Source organism: Labrus mixtus, chromosome 18, assembly GCF_963584025.1.
Source record: "Labrus mixtus chromosome 18, fLabMix1.1, whole genome shotgun sequence".
Classification (NCBI taxonomy): domain Eukaryota; kingdom Metazoa; phylum Chordata; class Actinopteri; order Labriformes; family Labridae; genus Labrus; species Labrus mixtus.
This window is the reverse complement of record NC_083629.1, coordinates 11,142,286-11,167,053: the sequence shown is the minus strand read 5'-3', so window position 1 is coordinate 11,167,053 and position 24,768 is coordinate 11,142,286. Positions and strand designations below refer to the sequence as shown.

The 24,768-nt window shown below is 40.8% G+C and overlaps 1 protein-coding gene across 1 annotated transcript; it reads right to left on the bottom strand.

The window, feature by feature from the left end:
- Nucleotides 1-4,965: 4,965 nt before the first annotated feature.
- Nucleotides 4,966-24,578, bottom strand: plcb2 (phospholipase C, beta 2). The gene is made up of 32 exons (XM_061063216.1): nucleotides 24,389-24,578; nucleotides 24,082-24,159; nucleotides 23,337-23,405; nucleotides 21,724-21,864; nucleotides 21,183-21,262; nucleotides 21,018-21,071; nucleotides 20,837-20,912; nucleotides 20,478-20,578; nucleotides 19,936-20,096; nucleotides 19,708-19,854; nucleotides 19,444-19,601; nucleotides 18,197-18,279; nucleotides 17,943-18,027; nucleotides 16,094-16,307; nucleotides 15,916-15,998; nucleotides 15,729-15,825; nucleotides 15,514-15,598; nucleotides 15,242-15,366; nucleotides 14,827-14,978; nucleotides 14,216-14,380; nucleotides 14,026-14,125; nucleotides 13,771-13,875; nucleotides 13,536-13,600; nucleotides 13,290-13,380; nucleotides 12,735-13,175; nucleotides 12,428-12,611; nucleotides 11,718-11,859; nucleotides 10,081-10,145; nucleotides 9,337-9,396; nucleotides 9,046-9,103; nucleotides 7,487-7,570; nucleotides 4,966-5,747 (listed from the first exon to the last, which is right to left on the bottom strand). Exons 1-32 carry the CDS (start codon nucleotides 24,470-24,472, stop codon nucleotides 5,577-5,579), a joined length of 3,804 nt encoding a protein of 1,267 aa, XP_060919199.1. The 5' UTR covers nucleotides 24,473-24,578; the 3' UTR covers nucleotides 4,966-5,576.
- Between the last annotated feature and the right edge of the window lie 190 nt (nucleotides 24,579-24,768).

Genomic DNA, 24,768 nt, shown 5'->3' with positions numbered 1-24,768 from the left:
ACTGATGTTTTTGTTGGTCTTAAATATTTAAGACACCTTTATGTTTAATACATTGAATTTAAAAGAAAAACAGATGGCAACATTTACAGAGGAAGACTGTATCAGTCTTGATACAAAAGCTCTTTGAATTGGCAACCCTCTATGTTCCCTGTAGGAGCTTCAATTTTTAAAATGAACTGATGGCCTCAGAAGCCCACGACTACTCATTCTCTCTCACCACATGCTCTGCCACTCACGTTGTTCAGCGCTCACCTAAATGCTGCTCGTTCTGGCTCTTTTTTCCAGCTGAGTGCAATGTACAGTAAAGAGAAAGAAAAAAAAAAAGATTCTCATCAAACAATCCCCCGTTAAGACTGCCACTGCTTCCAAAGGAGGCACTTTGTGACTCACCTGCCTTAAGTACATAACATAAAATGCATGTTGTCATGGCTATCTTGGTGTTAATGCAGCCCACAACCTTTCTACATCCAACAATTCTGCCTGCAGGAGAAAACAATAAAAGATGTGGGTAAATTAACTGATGAATTAGGAGTGATTGAAGTGACACTGTAGCTATAAAATGGGGGTCCAGTGCACCATTTACAAGACAATTTCAAACCATTTTGAAAAGCCACTGGACTCAAGAATTTCAAGGTGAGCAGCTGAAAATACAGCAGAGTGACTGATAATGCTTTGACAGTATTTTCATCAAGTTCCCCACTCACTAACGACTTCTTACTTCACTTGTTCCACCTTCACTCTGTGATGTGATGTTTGAAATCATGTTGAGCTTGACAATGGAAGGTTCATGTTACAGAGCTGTCCTTTAATGTGAGTTTAAATTGAAGTGTCGTACTGTAGCAGCTCACACTGTAAAGCTGTAACAATTTCAGCTTCTGTATATCTGATTCCCAAGTATCTCTCCTCATTGCATCTGCATTGTGACATCCAATATGTTCAATAAAGGTAAATGGTAAATGGACATGAGCTTGTATGGCACTTTTCTAGTCTTCTGACTAATCAAAGCGCTTTTACACCGCAGGTCAAACAGTGATGCAGAAGGTTGCTATGTAAAGTGACCATCAGAAGTAACTAGTCCCATTTATTCACATTCATCTGCCGCTGCAGAAGCAGAACGAACAACTTGGTTGGTAGTCTTGAAATGTTTAGATGCATGTTGTTTGCAAATCATATCACTTAGATTACCAGCAGAGCCAATTCAATTTGATTAAACTATCACCTTTTAATATAATTGATTCAGATTCAATCTGTTATTTACTGATTAAATTCAATAACATTTGACATCACTCATGCCATGAACTTTTTATAGAGATAAGTGGACTATGTAGGTCATTTTGTTGATTAATTTGCTGTTCAAATCAGGTATCATTAAAACTACATTACAGTGTAGCCATGCAGGGTGTCAGTCCTCTGAACTCACACCGCAGAGAGGTAATGGCGATATCATTGGGAGAATATGTCTCCAAATGGTACAAAGAGCCACAGCCAAATGAATCCTGGGCCTGATGTCATGTTTTAGCTCTAAATTGTCAGGGAAAATTCAAACATCAGAATTCAATTAGCCATGATGGACAGAGCATTTTGGCGCTGTGGGTGTCTTTATGTGTGCATGTTTGCGTGTGAATTATTTGCGTCTTTATATTTCTCTAAATCAAAGCACTGCATCCTCAACACACGTAGGAAATTAAAAATTAGCATCAGAGAGAAGGTGGAGGCGCCCTTCACAGGCCTGAAGTGGCTCATGTGACACCCAGGAGAGGGTGACTGACTGCAGGGAGATGAGTCCTCTGCAATACCTATCAGGCTGCTCATACCAATACCATAAGTGAGATTTCAATGGGATTATGTAATGTATCCTTGAATATAAAGCAACTTCCTGCAGACTGGTGAAAGCATGCATGTAAATCAGTTTTAAAGAAGTGAATATTTTTATTCCTATCTTGTCTCTGGTCAAAACTGTCTTTAAGCAGTATAAGTGCAGTGTGCAGCCCACACAAGGATCCAACACCTACACCAACACACACACACACACACACACACACACACACACCCACACACACACACACACACACACACACACACACACACACATGCAGCCTCTGACAGAGAATCCTCAGCAGGTGGTGTGTGTGTGTGTGTGTGTGTGTGTGTGTGTGTGTGTGTGTGTGTGTGTGTGTGTGTGTGGGTGTGTGTGTGGGTGGTGTTGGTTCTTAATATCCATCCCGGATGGCATCCACTTGGAGTGAAGATGAACTATAGATCATGACTATACACCTCATGTGGGTCAGGTCGGCTTCCTCAAACAGGAAACAAGTAGGGGAGAGAATATATTCACATCTCTCATCCTCGTTCTGTTCTCCCATCTGAACAAAAATATCTATTCTCTGCTAATGGTGTCTTAAAGACTCAATCTTGCACAATGTTCTAGGACAATATGAAAAAAAGCAAGATTAAATTGCACTGGGTTATTTTTGAATTACTAGTAATAATAATAGTCTTCCTGAAACTCAGCCTCCAAAAGAAAAAGGATACAATTGTCTTTGCAATCGCTGCCAAGATTCAGCAGGACTGCACTGATCCGCTTATGTTACCTGTTTTCATGCAAAATTAAATTGTGATCCTCTTTGAAGACGACGGTTTTTATGACATGATGATGTGGATTTAAAACCCCTATAGGTAAAATTCTGTCAGTACTTTGGCAGCAGGCCGCAGTTCTTTTGTGAGAGGGGAGAATGGCTTTAAAGCTCTGAATCACACATCAACCTTCAGCTAAAAACAAGCCAGTCAGCCCGTCTCTGTTCTGTTTGATACAATGGCTGAGTCTAAAAGACGGGAAAGGACAATGACAGATGATGTTAAGAAGAGAAAGAGGAAGTTACAGAGCAAGAAGCCGGACAAAAAGCAACAATCTGACGGCAGATTGTTCATCCCTGTCAGTGTTGTAGTACTCAGGCCGGACCCGAGTAGAAGGCCTTTCTTTTAGGTATTCTATCTTTGATTCACTACACGTGTCATCGTTCAGTTAAAGATCCTGCACAGGCCTTCCCCTTCCAGCTGGCATGATGAGAGCGATCTGTCGGAGTTCACTTCATCTTATGTAAGATTATCAGTCCGGTGATTCAAAGCTGACTGGATTCACACTCTTTAGCTCGCAGTTCATCAGTGTTGTGCATGAGGTGGCAGGACTCTCAGGCACAGGCTGTGTCTTCTAGACGTGGCTTGTTCCAGATCCTCAGCTTCAAATGTCATTCATGTATGATCAAGAGACGGGTGTAATACAGAAAAGAAAATTATAGAGAAATGGACAGATTGCATTGAAAGATGAGTCAGAGAGAAGCTGTGTTCATTAATAAATGCATGCACGTGTATTCGAATTAAAGTAAACAAGGCTCTCTGATGAATGCAACAGATTGCCCCAGGCTCTTGAAACATACTGTAGCTGAAATGATTCAAAAAATGTTTTAGTTTGTCATTCAAATGACCTGCATTCTCTTCAGCCCACGTGACGCTATTGTGACTGTTGATCCATCCCAGAACTTGTATTAGATGGAGAGGAAGACACTGCAATTATATTTTATTATGAATCAGTCAGTGGCCATAATGGACAATGAAGAGCTCAGAGGCAAGCCTAGAGAGAGAGAGAGAGAGAGGGAGAGAGAGAGAGAGAGAGAGAGAGAGAGAGAGAGAGAGAGAGAGAGAGAGAGAGAGAGTAGAGCTCCAACTTTCCAGTCACGTTTCACCTCTGCTTGTACCACTGGACTCCACAGTTTTTTTTTGCTTTTTTGTTGCAAATATACTTGAAAAAAAAAGCGGTATAATAGCTGTCACAGTATTACTGTGCTAGCTCAGTCTGCAGGGATTTGGGCTGGGGACCAGAGGGTCACCAGTTCAAGTCCCAGTGAGGACCAAATCCAGAAGTTGATCTGGTAGCTGGAGAGATGCCAGATCACTTCCTGAGCCCCAAAGTAGCATTGGTTCTGTATTGTTCTTGTAAATACTGTAGTTTTACCTTTACAGGGCAATATCTTTGAATCAGTCTAAGCCGGGGCAATCACTCTTTTGTAAATATAAGGGTTTACATTTAGGGTAATTTTCTACATTTCAGTCATTAGCACTACCATTTTTGTTCTGAAAATGTACATAATGCACTGTTGGAAGGTAACAAACTTACTGATTTAAAAGTTAGAAAAGCAACTCATGAAAAGAAGAAAACAGTTTGATCCTTTCACCAGCAGGAAGTGAAAGAACAGCTTGCTCTTTCTAATTTGCAGTGCTATGAAGTACGGCCAAGCAGCTAACACTGACATTACACTTTAGGGCAGAATCGCAGATGTGGATGTGGGAAACTGAGATTGAGTTTGGACAGGGCATTATCTAAAGAGTGCACATTACATGCAAAGGTATCCGAGCGATAGTTCGTGCATGTACATGTCATGTCCTGGTTTCACACCTGGATAAACTGTGGGAGTACTCTACAAGAAAATGGAATGCTGAGGCACTTAAAAACTGTATGCAGGTTTCTGATCATTCTCTTTTCACAGGTGTCTTTACCCTGAGTAACTGTCAGTGGGGACCTGGGGCTCAGACTGTAGGGACTGGGAACCAAAGCGCTGCCGGTTCAAGTCCCTGTGCGGACCAAATCTCAGCCCTTTCTGAGCATTGCTGAGGTTCCATTGAGCAAGGCATCGAACTCCCACCTACCTGACACCCCTCGGCCTATGTGTGGCATGATCAACAATAGAGGGATTAATTAATAGGTACTGTATATATCTTAGCCAGTAAAATATAATATATATGATAATGAACAACATTGATAGTGTGCTGAAATTGTATTTTAGTAGCAAACAGAAGTTTAAAAAAAAGAAATCATTATGTCCCAAATGAACATGATATTTCTACTACTTAACTTGGAATGTAAATGTATTCAGTAAATCTGTATGTAAAGAAAGGACGAAAACACACATGCGGGGAAAGAAACAGTTTATTGTGAACTTTCACACAGGACAAAATCACAAAACTACTTATTGCATCCGTGCTTCCTGTCTGCATTTCCATCATCACATCACCAACAGATATTGATTGCACTTGTTGTGTAGGTTAACCTCTATTACTTCACAACTAAATCTCAGAGTGAGTGCCTTGTTGCGGCTCTATGGAGTGTCGCTCACACTGAACTGCAGTCTGACAGATGGACTCTGCAGACTCCGATTACCCGTTTTTGTCCCAGTTTTGCACTCATTTTGAGAGCACAAAGAAGAGTACCAAGCTAAAGCTTTCAGTGATGGTCTAGAGGATATTTGTCGCTGTATTGGGGCACTTATCAGTGGTGAAAAGGAACAAAAAGAAAGAGGAAAATAGAGTAGGAAAAAATCATTTCAAAATCATCAAACTTTTGGTCTGAAGGACATCCATGAAAACATTATTATGACTTAAAAAAAGCTGTCTGAATAGCAGCTCTAAATTGAAATTCCACACAGAGCTTCCCTAACCAAATCATCTTCTTCTACAATTATATTCAGAGCGTATATTCAGTAAGGACAAGGTTACAGTCATGGGTCAGGGAACAGACTGCACATCTAACCCAGGAACACATCCCCATAGAAGCCGACCCCCTCCACCTTCTTGCCGTCTGACTGGTCGACCAGTTCAGGAAAGTGGGCCCCCACACAGACGTTAACGGCCTCCCTCACCTCGGCTGGAATAGACCTCATTCTCTGAGCTTGCTCCTTCAGGGCTTCCTGATTGAGCTGCAGACACAACAGAGGCCAAAGATTAGTTAAAGGTTACAGCTTTGACATTGAAGTTTTTATAGCTTCTTCTTTTCTCAGCCAGATGCTTATCGTGATCTTTAAGGAATGGATTTTTGTCCTGGCACCCGTACAAATAAAGATCAACTGGCTTGAACCCAGTGGCATGGATTGATTTGAATTAAGAGTGATGGGGATTTTTTTTAGGATATTTACATGTACTTAGGAAAATGTCTCAACCAATGATATGAGAAACATATAGCAAAGATTAGCTTGTGGTGTCCTCATTTGTCCGTCATTCTCTTACTACACTCACTTGAATTCCTCCCACTGCTTCCCTCAATATCAGACACAGTATTTGTAAGCTAATACTATTGATGAGACATAAAAACACACCATCCATCTGGCCTTCAAGCGTCAATGTCTAATCCATATAACACCTCTTTTTCTATAAACAAACTGCCAAGATTTCTCCAACTCAAAGCCAAGCATTGTCATAAAAGAGCTCTGACATCATTTACAGCGGTGGGAGAGTGGTCTGTCATTTCTCAGTCTGTGTGTCATTCTTCAGTATTACGTACAAAGCACTGATAGGCAGATGGCCAATGTGTCAAATGTATCAACGCAAGTTGGATATTTCATTGCAATGGTTTGGATTGCAGATTTGTGAATATGCACAGTGCAAGTTCTTGTATTAATCATGTATTCATCATATTATGGGGATAGTCCATTGAGGAAGTGAGTCAATGTGTTTGGGATTTAAAAAAGAACAAAATGCTCATTAGCACTATGGTCACATTGAAGGGGTTAAGTATTGTTTATGGTCAGGTTAAGGGTTGGGGGTTATGTTTAATGCCAGTCTGAGTCTCGAGCAGTTGTGTTGTGTAAGTGTTATATTGTTTAAAAACGTTTTTTTTAAATAGTTTTCATTGATAAAATCAGAATATGCATACACACCTGTTCTTACCAAAAGACCTTTGCAAACATTTTCCAGTTATGTTTAAACATGATTTTATGTGTGTAAACCTAATATGACAACCTCTGGTTGGGAACCAGTTGTCTAGAGGTCTACCTATTAGGAATTGTTTGTGTGTGTTTTCCAGGGGATCAAGGTTTTTTTAGGAATCTGCAATCTGTACAAAGAATGAGGGATCCAATTTATTAACTGTTGGATAGGTTCAGGCAGAAAACCCTCGCTCAGTGGGAAGTATTTTTGTTGACAGCTACCAAAAATTAGAGTTACAGAACTGATTATTGCATTTCATTTACTTTTCCTCCATCTTCAGATGCATTGAAAACACAAAAAACGAATGTGGGACTACAATTTTGAAAATGTTGCTGTTTAGACAATTATCAAAACATAATTTTTGACATCATTATAGTCAGGATCAGAACAGGAACATTAGCTGAGATAACCATATAAGTCTGTAGCATGACGGTCACCTGAGAATGTTAATAATCAGACCTGCACAACCCTCAACTGCGTTTACATTGGCCAATACAAAATTCAAACAAATCAAGAAAGTTTATCGAAACATAAATTACAACATTTAAATGTGTTTGGTTTTGGATTAGAATTGAAACTTTTTGCTCATACATTTTCATCTATGTACATATAACCTACACTGCATAGTAAGAGTGCTAATCTTGATATAGATTGCCCACGTTTAGTATTTGAGTTGAGTCATTGCAAAGTCCACTTCAGTGACAAAAATGTACCCTGGTGTCAGTGAATGTACCTGATTGGTCAGGGTCTTGATCTCCTCCAGTGTAACAGCTTGTTTCTTCATCAGAGCCTCTTGCTGCGGGCTGTTATCTGAAGACTGTAACAATACAAAAAAAAGCACACTACATCATGTTACTGCAGATGAACACATCATCGATCTGTGGTAGGAGCTTGTGTAAGTCTGTTTGTGTGTGTACACGTGGTATCAAGTGAGCGATAAAGACTGTTGTCTATAAGCATGTCTATGAGCAGTTCATCTGCTCATGTTCCTCCCTCTGAGTGTATGTGTGTGTATATCTGGAGAGCACCCGTGGGATGCAACCGGAGCAAGAGAATCAATACATTTGAAGCTACAACAGGTCGGGCTTGTCCAATTTGATTACACAGCCCTTATAGCACTTGGTGATTCAATACAGAGGCCGTGCTGATTTAAAAAAGGTGACTGTGGCATTAATAGTTGCAGTAATTAATGGGAAATGCTGATTAAGGAGAGAAGAATTAGCTGCAATGCAACCATAATGTATGGCTGGATGAGGGCAGCCTGTTGGGTCGATGGGAGAGGAGTAGACAGTGAAATAGTCAGGTCTTTAACCCAGATACAGCAGGTCTGAATGTTGATGAGTGGAATGGGGGAAGAGCTCAGTGAGTCATCGACTGCACATGAATTAGCCTTCTCTCTGTAAACAGCTTCTGAGTAATGGACAGGCCTGGCCTATGCTCAGGGCCTGCTTCACTTTACTCACCGTGTAAGTGTGTGTGAGTCTGTTTTTTGTTTGTGTGTGTGTGTGTGTGTGTGTGTGTGTGTGTGTGTGTGTGTGTATGTGTGTGTGTGTGTGTGTGTTTTGAGAGTGAACAGGTAAGTGTGCTCACGTGTTTGTGTGTGTCTGTGATCGGCACGTGGGAGTGTGTGAACATGCGTGCAGATGTATGAAAGGAATTTTTGACATGTCTGATATTTTTTCCTTTTTTTCCATCACAAGACACCTCTTTGTAACCATAGTAACACTGCTGAATACAATGTGTGGTGAACTGACTATGTGAATGGTTTGTGTATTCTGAGACATTAGTATTGATGTAGGAACAGGCTTGATGACGGTAAAACGCAGAGATTTATCTTTCATTTAACTGAAGATTTACGTCATTAATTATTTCAATTTTTAAAGAATTGTGTGAAATCCTTAGAAGTGAGTTTTCTTGTCCCATTGCCAAGGTTTAAATGAGAATATTGATACCACACACATCTGTTTGTTAAAGACAAGGTCACTGGCTGGTAAGCTTAGATGAGCTTAAATACTTATAAACAGGATGTTTGGCAGTTTAGGACATGTTGTGAGGATTATATTTTCTTAAATTTTTGTGACTTTCAGCTTAGTTTTCTCCACTTAATTCTGTCATTTATGCTAAGCTAAGCTAACCAGCTGTAAGCTCCATGTCAACACTTTCCAAAGAGGTATAACAGAGGTATGAATCTTATCTAACAGTCGTGTTCAAAAAATGTCAAAATATTCAAATGCTAATCCCCAAAAAAGTCTTGACGTTTTCGACTTATAACAAGTTAAAAAGATTACTTACAGAAGCATCAGACTGACTTGTTTCATCCAGCAGCTCTGTGCTCATTGTCTTTTTCAGCCTTAGAAAAAGACAAGTACAATTTTTTATTAGAAACTCTCGTACTTAATGGTCAAAAATACAACATATCTAGACATCACTAATGTGCAATTCCACGTGACAGAGGCGAATGAGCTCCTTATCACTTGAATTTCCCTTTTTCTTATTAATACAGAGGAGAAGCTGAAACTCTGTGAGAGGAACAGCAATGAAAGGAAACACAGAAAGTACCTGAAGGTCACACTGTACACTCACTTTGCTTTCTCTGAGGAGGAACATTTTGAGATCGATTTCTTCTTGTTTTCTTTGGATTCGCTGTGAAACAGGGCAAAGACAAGAAACTAAGGACTCCTGCTTGATTGAAAATGTAAAAAAATAATCAAAAGTCACAGGGCGATGATGTGTTTCTGACATTTATTTGCAGTTTAAGTAAGATGTTAGCATGTCTGTGTGCACACAGGTAGATGACCAAAGCTACCTTTGCTTCCCTACTGCTGTTTAAACACCTGTTGGATAATGGCTGTCCTGAGTTAACCATCTGCCAGCTGGGAACCAGGGATAACAAACCCATTGGCAACACACACACACACACACACACACACACACACACACACACACACACACACACACACACAGACACACAGGTACACAAACATTCACATCCAGAACACCGAAAGCCAGTCAAGGACATCAGAGAACCCGCACATTGAGGTGATTCATTCATTTATTTGAGGTATTGTCTTTCCAAAATGTCAAATGTCTCACACATGAGACACACACACACACACACACACACACACATACACACACACACACACACACACACACACACACACACACACACACACACACACACACACACACACACACACACACACACACACATCAAACAGTGTTGCACCAAAATCTCAAGGCACAGACTGCATAGAGTCAGTAAAGCTTGAGTCTATCTCTCAGTGTGTACAGCATGTCCCAAATGTGTTGTATGTGTGCTCTCACCTCTCCAGGGTCTTCAGCTCAGTGGTGTGTCTCTCTGTTGCCATCTCTAACAGTTTGGCCAGTCTCTGTCACGATAGGAGGAGGAAGTAACACGTTCACTGGCAGACTGAAGCTTGAAAACAAGACCTGAGTCGCTCTTCCAAGTCCATTATGGGAGTAATTAAAGTCTATTTTTCATTAAGCTAGAAAAAAAAAGTTGCTACTTTGCATGAACTTTAGTAATGGCACTAGACCGCCAAGCTCGATGTTACCTCTCACCTCACTCCTCAGCACCTGAACAGTACGTTCTGACTAGTGCAGCAACCCTTGAATAATTACCTGATTGGCCCCTCCATCTAAAGCAGATTCAGAGCTTATGCTAAGAGTACCCCCGAGGCCCTGGGTCTGCTGTTTAATCAATAGAGACTCTAAAGCGCTGGCTGCTCGCCCGTGGTCCCGAACACACAGCACAGACAAGGAAAGTCAGGTGCCAAGAGAGATGTAAACGCATCCTGGGCCGTGACAGTTGATGCTTTTGTTTCGGGTTAATTATTGCATGTAATAAAGAGTAAATGTAAATAGTAGATATTAGAAGAAAATAGCGGTTTGATGCAGAGCAACAGAGAAAAGGTTACAGGAAGACAACAAGCAGATCTTATCTTACTGTGACAATGTTTACACTTTTATATACTTCAAAGCCATTTTTGATGCTATAAACCTGAACCGGTGATGCATTTATATCGTAGGGATAGCAGAATTAAGCACGGTATTTCAAATGACGGCCATATTGGGTGCAGCAGGAATATTATTGGAGCACAATACTCCTGTGTTGATAAGGTGAACTTGTTGGCAATCTGTTAGCTAGCTACACATCTAGAAATTATAGAGCAAAAATAATCATTCATTTGGACTCATGTGAGTTGTCACATTGTGAATATAAACCAAACATTCCCTCCCATTAAGCCACAACCAACCCCTGAAGAATATTTCTGTTTCTAAATCTCTTAAATTCTCAACTGTGACCACCGGCTGGTTGCTAACTGTGTCTACTTTGTTGTTGATCAGGGAGTTTACAGTGGGGCTTTTGGGGCCCTTTTTTTGTTGTTGTTAAAAATGGCTTCCTTCTGCATTGGAAAGGATGAGCGTAGGGACAGTGAACCAAAAGAGTAAAGTTATGGTCCAAACAGATAATCAATGAGCCCAACCTACAAGTTGATGAGTTTGATGAGTTTAAGAGAGGAGAGGCGGATGGGGCTGCTAATTCTTTTTTGTCAGTTTCAACATTTAACTCTCTCCCAAAAAACATTCGAGACTCCCCCACACCTCAAGAAATCCCTAAAAACTCACCTTCAACTCTGACTCTCATCCTCCCCATTACATTACTTCTTCGTTGTACTGTCCAAGTCGTTTTTTTTTGTTTTTTTAATCATCAGAATCAGTTCAAGTGACTTTATGTAAATGAAGAAGTATAAAAAAGCATTTTGACATGCTGAAGTACGGTACATCAAATATGAATCTAACCATTAGAAATTGTTAGCGTTAGTTTGTGTAAGGATGTTTCTGGCCACATTACCCACATTTTATCATGTTGATCTGCAAAACTTAGCTTTTGAATGAGTCAACCCCAAGTGTAAAACTTAAACCTGTATTTTGCTAACCTCTGTAGCACACTGCTCCTTCCTCTTCTTCAGCTGGTCGCACTGCTCCGTCCACAAAGCCTGCAGCTCGACATACATTTTGTCCTTCTGCTCCTGCACCCGCTCCGTCTTCAGGCTGGAGTCAGAGGAGTTCTTTTCTCCCCTAAAGGAAACATACCATCATGCAACAGACACATACGAGAAGAAATTGAGTTTATCAAGTTGAACAGACACTCTCTCTTTAAGATTTCACTGAACAACCCTGTGGGTATTAGAAAGTCTTAGAATTTCTCTTCTGTCATTGAACGACATGTTTTGTCCTGAAGGCTTTGTGTGGTGGGTTTTGTAAAAAAAAAAAAAAAAAAAAAAAGACTGCAGCACGTATCCATTCAGCTGTTCCCTTCATCCTCTCTTACTCTGCACCAGTACATTAATCATGGAGTATTTTCTATGCTTATTAATTAAATATTTCTAATACTGGCCAAAACAATAACATCTTCATTAGAAGGTCAGAATTAATATTCTGTAGAATTCACAGGCATTGTTTTTGGTGAATGACTGAACATAAACCGTTGGACAGATGGACACTACTACTCTGAATTTATTACATGACACTCCTTCCTCCGCCAACACAATCTGACAGTCTTTTGTCAGTTATTTATTTCACCTAAAATATAATAACAGAATAAAATCTTGAAAATGACCATGGGAAACAAAAATGTTGCCCTTACTCCTTTTTCTTCAATGAGGCCTTCTTCTTCATGGCCTTGAAGGAGTCAGAATATTTCTGAATCAGGTCCTCTCCTTTTTTCTGATACTTCTTTTCTGCTTCCTTCATCTCTCTCTCCTGACGCTTGACGACCTTCAGGTAGTTCTTGTGCTGTGTCAGTTCTTCGGTGGGAACAGTCGAAGGCTCTGCAGCAAAAACACATGGGGCTTTGTTATTACAACTTCCCATCTGTGCAACTAAAAAAATCTCTTCACTGGTCTGCATGTTTCCTGATTGGATCCTTCTCTACAATGTCACTTCAAAGGTACCTTCACTAGACGTGGGCGGCTGAGGTGACTCATTTGATACTAAGGACTCAGGCGATGCAACTGCTGCTGGAACAGGCAGGACCACAGCAGCAGGTTCTTCAGCAGCTTCTGTGTCTTGTGGATCTGGCTTTGTAGTGGACTCAGTCCCAGGCTCCTCCTTAGTTTCAGGAGCTTCCTCTGGCTCTGGAGCGGGTTCCTCCTCAGGTGCCGGCTCTTCAGGTGCCGGCTCTTCAGGGGCTGGATCTTCAGGGGCTTTTTCCTCAGGGGTTGGTTCTACAGCAGCCGGCTCTTCAGAGGATGGAACAGCTTCAGGAAGGGTTTCTGCATCTGGGGCTGGATCCTCAACAGGGGCCTCCTCAGGAGTTTGAGGAGGATCCGTTGGAGACTTTGGTGATTGCTCACTGGCATCAACCTGTAGTGCAGGTTCAGATTCTACTTTTTCTGGGGAGAGAGGGGAAGTTTGACCTCTTAAATCAGCAACATAAGAGCCATATTTAGACACTGCATCCTACAAAAATAAACTCTGAACTGTTTCCCATTTATGAGCTTCATTACCTGCAACTGGGGCTTCACTTTCCTGAGCCACGACTGCAGCGGTTTGGGCCACAAGAGGCATCTCGTAGGGAGAAACGTAGTCCGAGGATGACTGTGTGAGCACAGAAAGAACAGGAACATCACAGTCTACAACAACAACATCAGGGGTTTTCCAGGAAGTTAATTAGTGTTATTAAGGATTTAAGAACAATTATATATATTTAAATTTTAGTATATAAAGGCAGTTTTAGTATCAGTAGCTTTTACCTCCTTTGGGGTCTTTGTGGTCTTTTCTGTGCCCTTTGTCGGGTTGAATAAAGCATCTGTGAAATCTGGGATAGCATGAAAAGCAAATTACTCTTTATGCAAATGAAATGTTACCAAGCAACAAAGTTTCAAACTGAATCAGCCTTGTCCTCTCAATCACTCAAACAACATGCATTCAGTTGCATCAGAAGATTTTTCTTTTCCAAAAATCAGAAAGTGAAAAAAAGCCAAGCACCTGCAAAGGCAGCAGGGATATAGTCCTTGACCTCGATGAAGACAAACAGAGCAGGCAGAGTGAGCGGCATGTTGCTCTCACTGCGCAGGCAGATGTGATGGAAACCTGTAGGGCAGAAAACAAACCCCAGTGAAAGTGGCACAAACAAGTTCGCAAACATTCAGAGGCCTTGGATGACTCAGAGGTGTTTGAATTATGTAGATCAGATGAAGCATGTCCCCCCCCCCCCCCCCCCCCCCCCCGAGCTTCACTGACCTGATTGGATGGCATCAAGTGGGATGATCCTGTGTCCCAAGAATTTACCATTTTCTTCGTGAACTACAATTCTTAGAGAGGCCATTTCTGGGAGCAGAATCTATCCGCCATAACAACAACAAATACATTATAAAGAATAGTAACAACAGACTGGCCTAAACATGTGTATTTGGTCATATGTTTATCACACCTTGTCAAAAACAAAAGGCTCCTCGTTCCACACGGGGTTAATGGCGTTGGGTGTGGTGGACCACTTGGTGCGATATTTCTTCTTGGGGTCTCCTGGCAGTCCGATCACCTCTACCTCCACTCCAGTTTTCACATTCTTGTCAGACAAAAACTGACCTGAATAGATCTATGGAGACAAGTGAATAGGATTTCATGACACATAATGTATGAAGTGGTAATCAAAATGGATGTGGATGTGTCCTGTTGTGCATGGATGCATGTTCTAGACAAAAAGAATATAAATAGAACCGAGATTTTCACTCATGCAGAGTCAGATGAATACCAGGAACTATGTGTCAGTCTCAGCTGTACGCCTAAGTAATTATAGACTCTAAAAGCAAGCAAACACGGCTGCACATACACAAGCTCCCAAAGGTTACTGAGGCTTATTCAATGATTTATTTAATCGCAAAAACAGCTTTGAACGATTTCCCTCCTATGCAATATCATTAATGATGCAACTTAAAGACATTTCACCATTACACTGTTTTGTATTTAGTCTGCATGGATTCTGTGCACCACAGAGGTGGATTAAGTGAGAAAAGCATAATCATGATAAGACCATGAACCTGCCTTTATTGTCAGTGTGCTCGCCACCACTGTGTCGATCCTGTCACAAAAAGGATCAAACTTTTTGTCACTGCGCCGCAGCACATCATGCTTGAGGAGGTATCCTGTTCTGCCATTGAACTCAAACAGAGCCATGTTCAGCTGCATGGGGAAATCTGAAAAAAAAAAGACACAAACAGACCCATTCATGCCCCCTCTCTTCAGCTCATGGTGGAGCAGGGGCCTTGTGCTGCACAAAGAGGTGCAACACTGACCTGCTGTGGTGTAAAACAGAAGCCTCATGTGTGGGAAAGAAAACAACAGATCAAATTGAAGAGGTGAATAGAAAGAAAAAGCTAGTCCTGTCATTCTCTTGTGTGCAGCAACATGTATGTATTTTAAAGTGGGTTTTTTTAGTGCTTTGAGTTTGCATTTCTACCCATGGTCTGGTAGTTTAGCGCCACCATCTGGGAGCCAACGTTCCAAAATGGCTGAGGGTTGTAGTTGGATGAGTCCATTCTTGTTCCTTTGGGGTAAATCCTGCTCATCTGCCTTTTATTGTATCTGAGGAAGACGGTTCAGGAAGCCCAATTTTGCATGTCTGTATTTTGCATTTGCTCTACAACACCCTCATCACAGTGTCAAAAGAAATAAGCAGATTTAAGACATCATTTGGAGCTCGACTCCCTCTCCAGCATTCTTAAAGGATACTCGACAAATTCAACAGCGGTCTTGGCAATCATTGTCTCCCCTTTGGTCTCCACAAAAGATGATATGACGTAACTCTTGTTTTTCTCTGTGAAGGAGGAATAAAGTAGGAGGAAAAATTGCACAACTCACACTGACTTTGATTTGCTTACCTGTGATTTTTCTAAAGGTGTATATAGTGTAAAATCTATTTTTGAGTTAAATTCATGGACACATACTTCTGGCATTGTCAAATGAGATGAATTTGTTTGGCTGGATGTAGTTGACAATAGATGACATGGCCTCGTATGCTGTCACTTCTTGTCCAGCTGTGCCCTGTGGGGGATTGACAGGACGTTGACAGATGTTTGAATGGCTTTGGACAGACACGGATGATGTACAGCAATAAAACTGTCATCACTCTACCTCATCCGATGTCTTCATTTTTTCCTCATCCTGCTCGTCTGTCTCCTCCGTCTCCTCGTTGTCCTCCACAGCTGCGTCCCCCTCTGGTGAAGCATGTAAACATAATGTCAGTGACAGCTAACACTTACTTAGTGTTACTGTTGGTAACCTCATTTGGCTTGTAGTTTATCGAATCTACCTTGGTTCTCCTGGGCGCTGGGTGCTGGGTTGGCAGGATCTGTGGAGGAGATGTTTGGGTCCTGAGTGGGTGCAGCTGTGGCTGTGGTCTGGTCAGTTGCTGCTGTGCTGGTTTTCTTATTCTGGGCTGGCTTTGCATGGCTGCCCTTCTTGTTTTTGATTAGGATCTTGCCCATGAGCTCAGATGGGCTGGGGATCTGCTGGCCTGGCTTTAGCTGAATTTAAAACATAAAATAAGACACCCTAAAGTAGCATGGGGTCAACTGTGACAAAACAATACATAGCCAGCCCATACAGGGCTGTAAGAAAAGTACTATTCAGGAAACACGCTTTGGTTTTGTCTTTGGAAAAATCAGGATTTTAATGCATAAAATGATATTTTGGAGATTGATATGTAGCCACAGACAGAAGCAGGATATCTTAGTGCATTGACTGGAAGCATAGAGATACAGCTAGCTGAATAAATTCTCTCTCTGCAGTCCAGTTGTAGACCAAAATATCAAAGTTGGTCTAGTTGCCCTAGAGCAGGGTCCACAGGTCCTGTATGTGCATGTGTGTAATTCGGGATTATGTGTCTCTCAATAACAAGTGTAAAACCAGAATTTCCCCTCAGGGGGTTCATAAAGTATGTTTTAAAAAAAAATGGCGCCAAGCTAGCAGATACCATGTGTTTCCTGTCTTTAAGCTAAGCTATGCAAATGAAATGCTAGCTCTAGACGGTTTTGAGTCTGCTACTCACAAGATGGAAACGTCAAACTAGTTGATTATATTTGATAGTATATTCAATTACATATTGTTATGTCGGCTCAATGCTGCTCCCCGTCTGTCCTGCATGTTTTATGTATTTTCTCTTAATATTCAACAAGTGCTGCCTCTTGTTTGTCCTGCATGGTTTATGTATTTTCACCTGTGGCTACTTACCTGCCTGCTTCATTACTGTCATGATATTTCTATTTGTAGCTTTTAGCAAGGTTTGAATTTATTCTTTTTTAGGGAGCCTTTTATAAAATCTGTCCACGGGTGCCTTTTGTCTAACTCTGGAATATTTTCAGAAATGTTTATTAATATGCATGTCCCTGTAGAATAGAAATGAATAAAGAAAGAAAGAAATAAAGGTAATAACATTATAGGCTACTGTACAATCACATACATGGAAGCTTTTTAAAGAGTCAATGACGGAATTTAATGGACTTATTATTGGTATGTCAAAATTAAGATAAAGCAATGCACAACAGAGAGCCTCATTGGAAGGGAGTAGATCTAAAAGCTCAAGCATATAATGAGCTTGTTTTAATTAATTCAATGAAATGATCAAAAAGGACTTGATGTTTCCTTGCTGTAAAATTGTATTTGTATGTGTGTGGAGGCTATTAAGATTGGAAACAAAACAAAACAAAACTTTTGTTTCTGTCAAATTTGAGTGGATTAGGTTTTTTGGAAATGTTGATGATTTGAGCCTTTCAAAAGTCCTTGCTGCAGCCCTGATTTAAGTTGAGACAGTTAAACACGTCCTCTCTTTGCCTCAGAAGGACAAACACATGTGCGCACTCCACACAGCACGAAGCTGAGAGGAGGTAAACAGACAGTCACTGCTGATATAAACCAGTTACATGTGTGTACACAGGAGCCAATGAGGGTCATGTCCAACAGAGATAAGAAAGAGGACAAACATTAAACTATCATGTTTCTGCGTGTTTCCTGCAAAGTGATGCAGTCAGACTGCAGAACAGAGCAGAGTCTCACAGTTGAACATTTAGTCATCAGTGTTCTGTTGGACAATTTCTCAATGAATAAACTGCATCTAACGGCACAATTTTGTTCAGTTAGCTGTGTTGCAGCAGTGTACTCACAGGGTATTTGTCCAGTGGCTCTGTTTGCAGGGCATCACCAAATATGGTTTTGCAGTAGTCTGCCATCTTCTCCTGCTGTTTCACCCTTTGACAGAGCAGACCTGTTACTGTGTGCTTTACTGACAGGAACACAGATTCAATTACATTCTCTATATGTTCCATCCATATTTCATTTGGGATAATGGCATCAGAACATTATTACAGTGTGCTTATAATATTATACAGCATGAGGTGATGGAAAAGCCGGGTCTTACGAGTCAACGTGGTTCTCGAATGAGAGGATAACCGGGTACTGTGAGGTCTTGAAGGCGCTCTCGGCAATGGCTTCAATTACATCCTGTCACACAACAAACAGAGACATGCATTTTTGTTTAATATGCATTTAATAGACTTTAATTTGATTAGGGGTGCTGCATCAGGCAAAAGAGCAGTAGAAAACCATAAAATAAAGGGGACAATCCAGTAGAAAACTATAAAAACATGGGTACAAATCATAAACTTGTGATATTTACTCCAAAGCGTTAGGCCGTCTCTTAAGCTCTCACATGTACTGACAGTAAAATGAACTGAGGTGTTGTGTGCTGGCCCCGGTGACTGCAGAGCTCCAGATGCCCTTAAATGGAAGTGTTGAGTGTGAGAGGGGGACTGTGTGTGACAATGTGTGTGTGCATGTGGGTGTGTGTGTGCGTGCGTGGGTGTGTGTGTGTGTGTGTGTTAAATGTGTGCATGGACTTCTCATATCACATCTCATCAAACGCCTGCACTCTTTGGTCAACATGAAGGTCCTCTGGTGAATGTAAACATCAGGATGTTTATTGGAACAATGCTAACTATGTTCACAGGGAACTGGGGTTGGTCTTAACTAGAAAAGGCCGAAGATGAATGGCTACTGCAGGGAAATACTCCTCAGAGAGGGGTTGAGCTCACACCAAAGGTAGTGTCAATGGTCTTTACTTCTTCCCATTCTGGGATAAGTTAATGCCTTTTATAATTCTCAAAGCTGCATTATTTGCAACAGGTGGTTTATCTGTAAATCATTAACCTCTGAGTGTCAGAATCTGGATTTTGCATGATTGGTCTACAACAAAAACTGAAAAAAGGATAGACAGCATATCAAACTGGGCACTAATGTATATTGTTCAACAGAGGATGTGTATTCAACGAGAGGCAGTCACAACTAAATTGAGGGTAATAGAGTATTAATTAATAAAAAGATCATGCTACTTGAAAAAATCTGAAAAAGTTTTCTGGCTTTTTATTTGATTTTCAGATCCATAACTGAAGCTCTTAAGTTTCAAGTTTACGTCCAAGTTGAGCAGATAAAATATATTTCTATAAACATGTTAGATAAAAGTGCAGATTTTGTTCCATCTGTTCAGACAAATTATCGATTTATATTTGTCAAACTCTCCATTGTTTTAGTGCATGATGCAGAGGGCTAATGAATAAAAGGAAACCAAAATACCACAATGTAAAAAGTTTAAATGCTTCTGAGTACTACCTTGAATAGGATCTCGGTTGTCATGGTGAAACCATGGGTAATGATTGGCTCTTCATCTGGAGGTTTGCCCTTCCAGCAGTCCAGCTCCAGACAGCGGCAGCCGGACAGCAGACACTGACGGTACATTTCCGGGGAGGACACGCCCGAGAACTGACCAGCTGCAGAGAAACACGCAGAAAGAAAAGAATGAAACGACCCATAAATGATCCTAAGATGAGTAACGTATCAGAGTTTTTGGGTTAAAATCAGTGTGGTGTGTGTGACCTGTCAGGTATGTGTTATGGGAGGACTTGATGAAGTAGTGGGGGATGGGTTGGGTCATGTCCTGACTCTTGGCCAGCCTGTCCTGCACGACCACTGACGTCTCTGGCCCCATGAGGAAGAACAACAGGCCCTCTGGAGAGATCAGATCTGAAGATGCACAAGAGGAGGGAACGCATTATCCACCTTTGAAAACCTACATAGATCAATGCCAATGTCAAAGAATCTCACTTCTGTTCGAGTTGGCAGAGAGGGGTTCATATTTGTCGATCAAAGCCTTGATCTGGTCCTGCCGCAGACGTGGGAACAGCTCCTCGTTGAGGCGAGAGTCCCTCTGCTTCTCGTTGAGGAACTTGGTGAAGTTTTCCTTCGTCATGATGGGTTTGTTGGAGCTGCGGGGCAAAGAGATGCATGACAATCACATCAGATCTGCACGTCATGTTGCTTCTGCCTCTCAGGGCCTGATACAGCCCACCTGAGCCCCGGTCATATGACAAATACAAGTTTCTGGTTTCATAACTACAGCACATCATTTATCTAGCCTTTTAGAATAAGTAAACTGCTGAAGGGTTTACCACATGGGAAAAACATAACAAACTAAATACATTTCTTTTTTTTTGGCCAAGCCATTGAAAAAGTATTTAAAGGTACATACCAGATATATCTCAAGATTAAAATGTGTTAGTAAGTTGGATCAGGTGTATATATATAAAATCCCTATATAACATGATAAGAGGATGATTCAGCGGAAGGTAATCGTGAAGCAGACTCACTAAGAAGTGAAGATCTCGTAGATCTCAGGCCGAGGGCAGAGATGTGTCAAGAAGGTCTTATAGGCAGCCTCAGTGAAGACATCCGGCTTCATGGAGTCGTACTGAAATGTTGAAGCATGTACATTATGTCATAATAATAAAAGATATTATGTTATTTGCCACTGTAAAAAATGTTTGACCTAATCTTGTAGTAATTCAGCAGGTGTCTGAGTACTTTCATTTAAGCTGAAATACTAAAAGACTAACGACAATCACTACAGTGAAGAGAGACAAAATATCAATATTGCTGTAAAATATCTCAAAAGAAAGATGGACTTAGAGTAGACAAGCAGCCCACAAAAAGGTTGTTCTTTTCTGACCTTTCCTTTAGGGAGGTGTGCTGATGCTAAGGCACTTTCCACCCTCTTCTTATCCGCAGGGAACATCTTGTAAATACTGACAGAAATAAACAGAGAAACATTGAATAGCCAAATGTGAAGAAAAAAAATCTGCTGTAAAAACTAGCCATCCTACACCTTTACATGGATTAATGTAACCTACTATTTCACTGGGATCTTGCCGTCCTTGTTGGTGTGAAGAGAAATACGCACGTATCTACAATCAAACAAAAAAGGCCAAATTAAACTTTGATAGTCCAGTGCTGTATTATATGTGTGATGTGTTCATTCAGAAACAATACAGGTCTAACTCATCATGCTCACTTACATTTTCTCCAGGAAGACTTGTCTGCATGCATTGTTCCTGGCAGCATTGTATGCAATTGCAAAGATTTCATTTGCCCAATTCTGTTGTGCATTAAATGAGAAAAAAAGGGTAATCATTATTTAAATTTTAACACAGATTGTGCTTGAAATGTCATTAAATGGCATTGCAAGAGGTTTTAAAATGGGATTCATAAAGTATTTCTGATTCTGACTCTGATTCTGAAATTGACACAAACTCACCACTAGAGGGCGTTAATATAAAAGCACCTCAGGAAATGAAAGTGGTGCATGTTGAATTTGAACAAAGCACCGTTGTGATTTCATTACAGCTGATTACATCCGGATATTGGAGTCATGGAGTCTAATAAGGACTAAAGGGGAGTGAGAGGGCGCCTTATCGGAGGGATGGCTCTCTGTGTAATGGCTATAATGGCCCATTGCTGTGTTTGAACATCAGAGGGGATCATTGGCAGAGAAGAAAGGACTGTAAACAGCTAAATATTAGACACACACAATACCAAGTGTATGCACTGGTTTATTACCTGTGTCACTTTCTCTTTGGAGGCAAAGAAGTTATGATAGGTCAGATTCACAGTGTCTGGACCTGAGACGATGGTCAGAGTTTTGGCAAGGTGGTTGCTGTCTGGAAAGTCGAGGTTGAACACGTTGCGAACCTTAGGGTGCTGCAAAGGAGAGATGATGGATTTAATAGAGAACTGACCACAGAGAAATGGTACCGTTTTTAGAAAACCTTGAAAACATTATTTCAAGCTGATAAATAAATCAATGCTTTTGTAAAAGTACGTTCATTTTTTTTTCTTCATATAAAGCATGTTTCCCCCTCAGGAAATGAGATATTTGATTTTGGCAAACTTTCTTTTTTTTTAATCAATATTGCATCACTTGGATGCTCTTTATGAATGCATTACCTATATACCTCAATACTGCATACCACTGTACACTACACTTTATTACTTGCTGTGGCAATCTTTTCATTACTGTGCATTTCTTGCAAAAGCTAAGTTACAAGCTCTGTGCCTACAGAATATTTAGACTCTGAAAAAATCTGTTTTAACTGTGCTTTATTGTTAACATACAGGTAAATAAAGCAAAATCAGTAGTGACTGCTCTAACACAATATGCTATAGAAATTGGCTGTCAGAGTAAGAACAAAACCATAAGAAAAAAATATTTTAAATAAACTGGATTTTTTTTTTTTAAAGAACCTGAAACTGTGTTGCATCCACTGTATTTTTTCCACTGGGCTGTGAATACTGAAAGTTGTTGTTTTTTTTTTCTGTAAGAAAATTTAGCATGCTTTCTTGGACTGTTGTTAAAAATGTTTCATTAAATGTCAGTGAAGACGTATCCTGGATCAATAAAAGATACACATTTCTAAGAAAAAAAAAAGAAAAGAAAAAGTTTTTCCTATGTTAGCTTGAAGAGGTCAAGTCAAGTCTGCAGCACTTGTACGCTTGTGAGCTTGATCAACATAGGCAAATTTGCCAACCAAAACATGCAAAAATATGCATACAAATACATACACACACACACACACACACACACACACACACACACACACACACACACATAAACAACACTGCAGCTCTAGGTACCCACTTCCTGCATCTGCTACTCTTCAATCAATCACTCCCATGCTACTTTCAAAGGTGCGAACATAATGTCGGCATCAGAGCTGCTTTCTCCATCTCCTTTTTTCTCCATCAGCACCCCAGCTGGGATGATGCAGAGCTCAGTGCTCTCCCTGAGGGGAGAAGATTTCTGAATCGACTTTTGAGGCTGCATAGTGCAACTCTCTGTGGATGCCGGAGAGGAAGTGGAGAGGAGCTGCAGCAGTCAGACACAAAGAAAACAAACACACGAGCTCCCCTCACACAAATCTTAGATCATGACTAAATGTGTGGCACTTGGTTTGTGTGTATCTCTGTTTGTTTGTGTGTTTCTATAGTAGGGCAGCAGCTTTGGTGCATGTGTCCATTGCCCTTTTTGCAATGCAAATCTGCCTGTCCAACTAATGTGCAAACTAAGGGCTTGAACACAGATTTGCATGCCGAGATTCATGGAAAAACAAACCAGTTAAACTTAATTTGATCGACAAGAAGGTGCTTATGTCAGATAATGACTCTTTACTCACTTTTGGAAGTTTCGCATATTTTCCTATTCTGGTGTCTCTGATGGTAGCAACATCCAGGAACGTTGTCTCCTAGAAACAAGAAGCAGAGGTACATCTCAACTATTATTTCAACGTGAAGGGGCTAGTCCAAATATGGATTCAGATACAAGTCATCCTTTGGCAAAGTGCAAAAAAACTAGGGGATTGACTTTGTTTGTGTGAGGAAACTTAGGATGCAATGTCTCTGAACATTCATGTTGGAAACTGCTGTGTTTCATTTTGATCTAAACTTCACACAAATACTTTAATGTTACAACGATTGAGCCCAGACACATGAGACACACATTTGATGTACTGGTTTTGTGATGTTGTGGGAACCCGAAGGTGCTTCATTGAGCGAGATGGAAAGAGATGAAGCATGAGAATGATAGTCTTCTCCATGGAGTGCATCACAGTTCAGCTGCACGCTGCTGCAGGATGGTGAGCCCACATCAGCACTGATCGATAATCTCCACAAAGCTGCTGGGACCGGAAGGTGCGATGCGGCTCTGAGCTAACCCACAAGCTTTGGCAGAGCCTCAGCTTCTGCACTCTACACACACTCTGGATGTGAGTCACTGAAACACAACTACCTCCGTTTGATATGCTGTCAGGTTGTGTTTGTCTGATGCACAGAAAAAAAGGCTGTTTCACTTCTGTGAGCCTCTGAACAGGAGTCAACACCTCTCTACATCTATGACATATTGACACTCAGGGTATTGATTACCTTGCTTTGGTTGATCCAGTAGACATAAAAACCTTTGGGATCCATTTTCATGGTGACAGGATGAGTCTTTGTCGAGTCCTTGGAAAAGAGATGGAAACATCTATTGAGTTAAACCCTCTGAAAAAACAAATCTGCCTGTCATCAGAATCAATAAAAATCAAAAGAAACATTCACACTGCTCAACAAACAATCAGAATGAAGACTTACTGATTGAACCTTATAGATTTGATCTGTATATGGTCCAATATTTTATTTTAGCTGGTATTAAATTCTTAAAAGATTAGATTTTCTCAACATATTGACTTACCTCTGACCACTTGGTAAATCTATCTCCTTTGACCAGGTAGTCTTTGACCTCTGGAGGCTCCAGAAAGTGTCTTTTCTTGTTCATTTTGAGCGTCTGAACTGGCTTCTGTTTCACTTAAATGTTATAGGACTGATACATCCCCTTTCTGCATATGCACCATTGTCACAACTATCTGCCAGCGTATCCCTCAATCTGTATCCACGATATAGACTAAGGTGCAGTCTTAGTGCATAGACACTGACTGCCCTAGGACACACCCCGGCAGATATGCATTGCAAATAAGGATGAGAAAAAACAAAGCAAGGAACTTGACGAAAGGTGAACATCCCAACTCTGGACGAAAATGAATAAAGAAAACTGATTTGAAAGACCTAAATTAT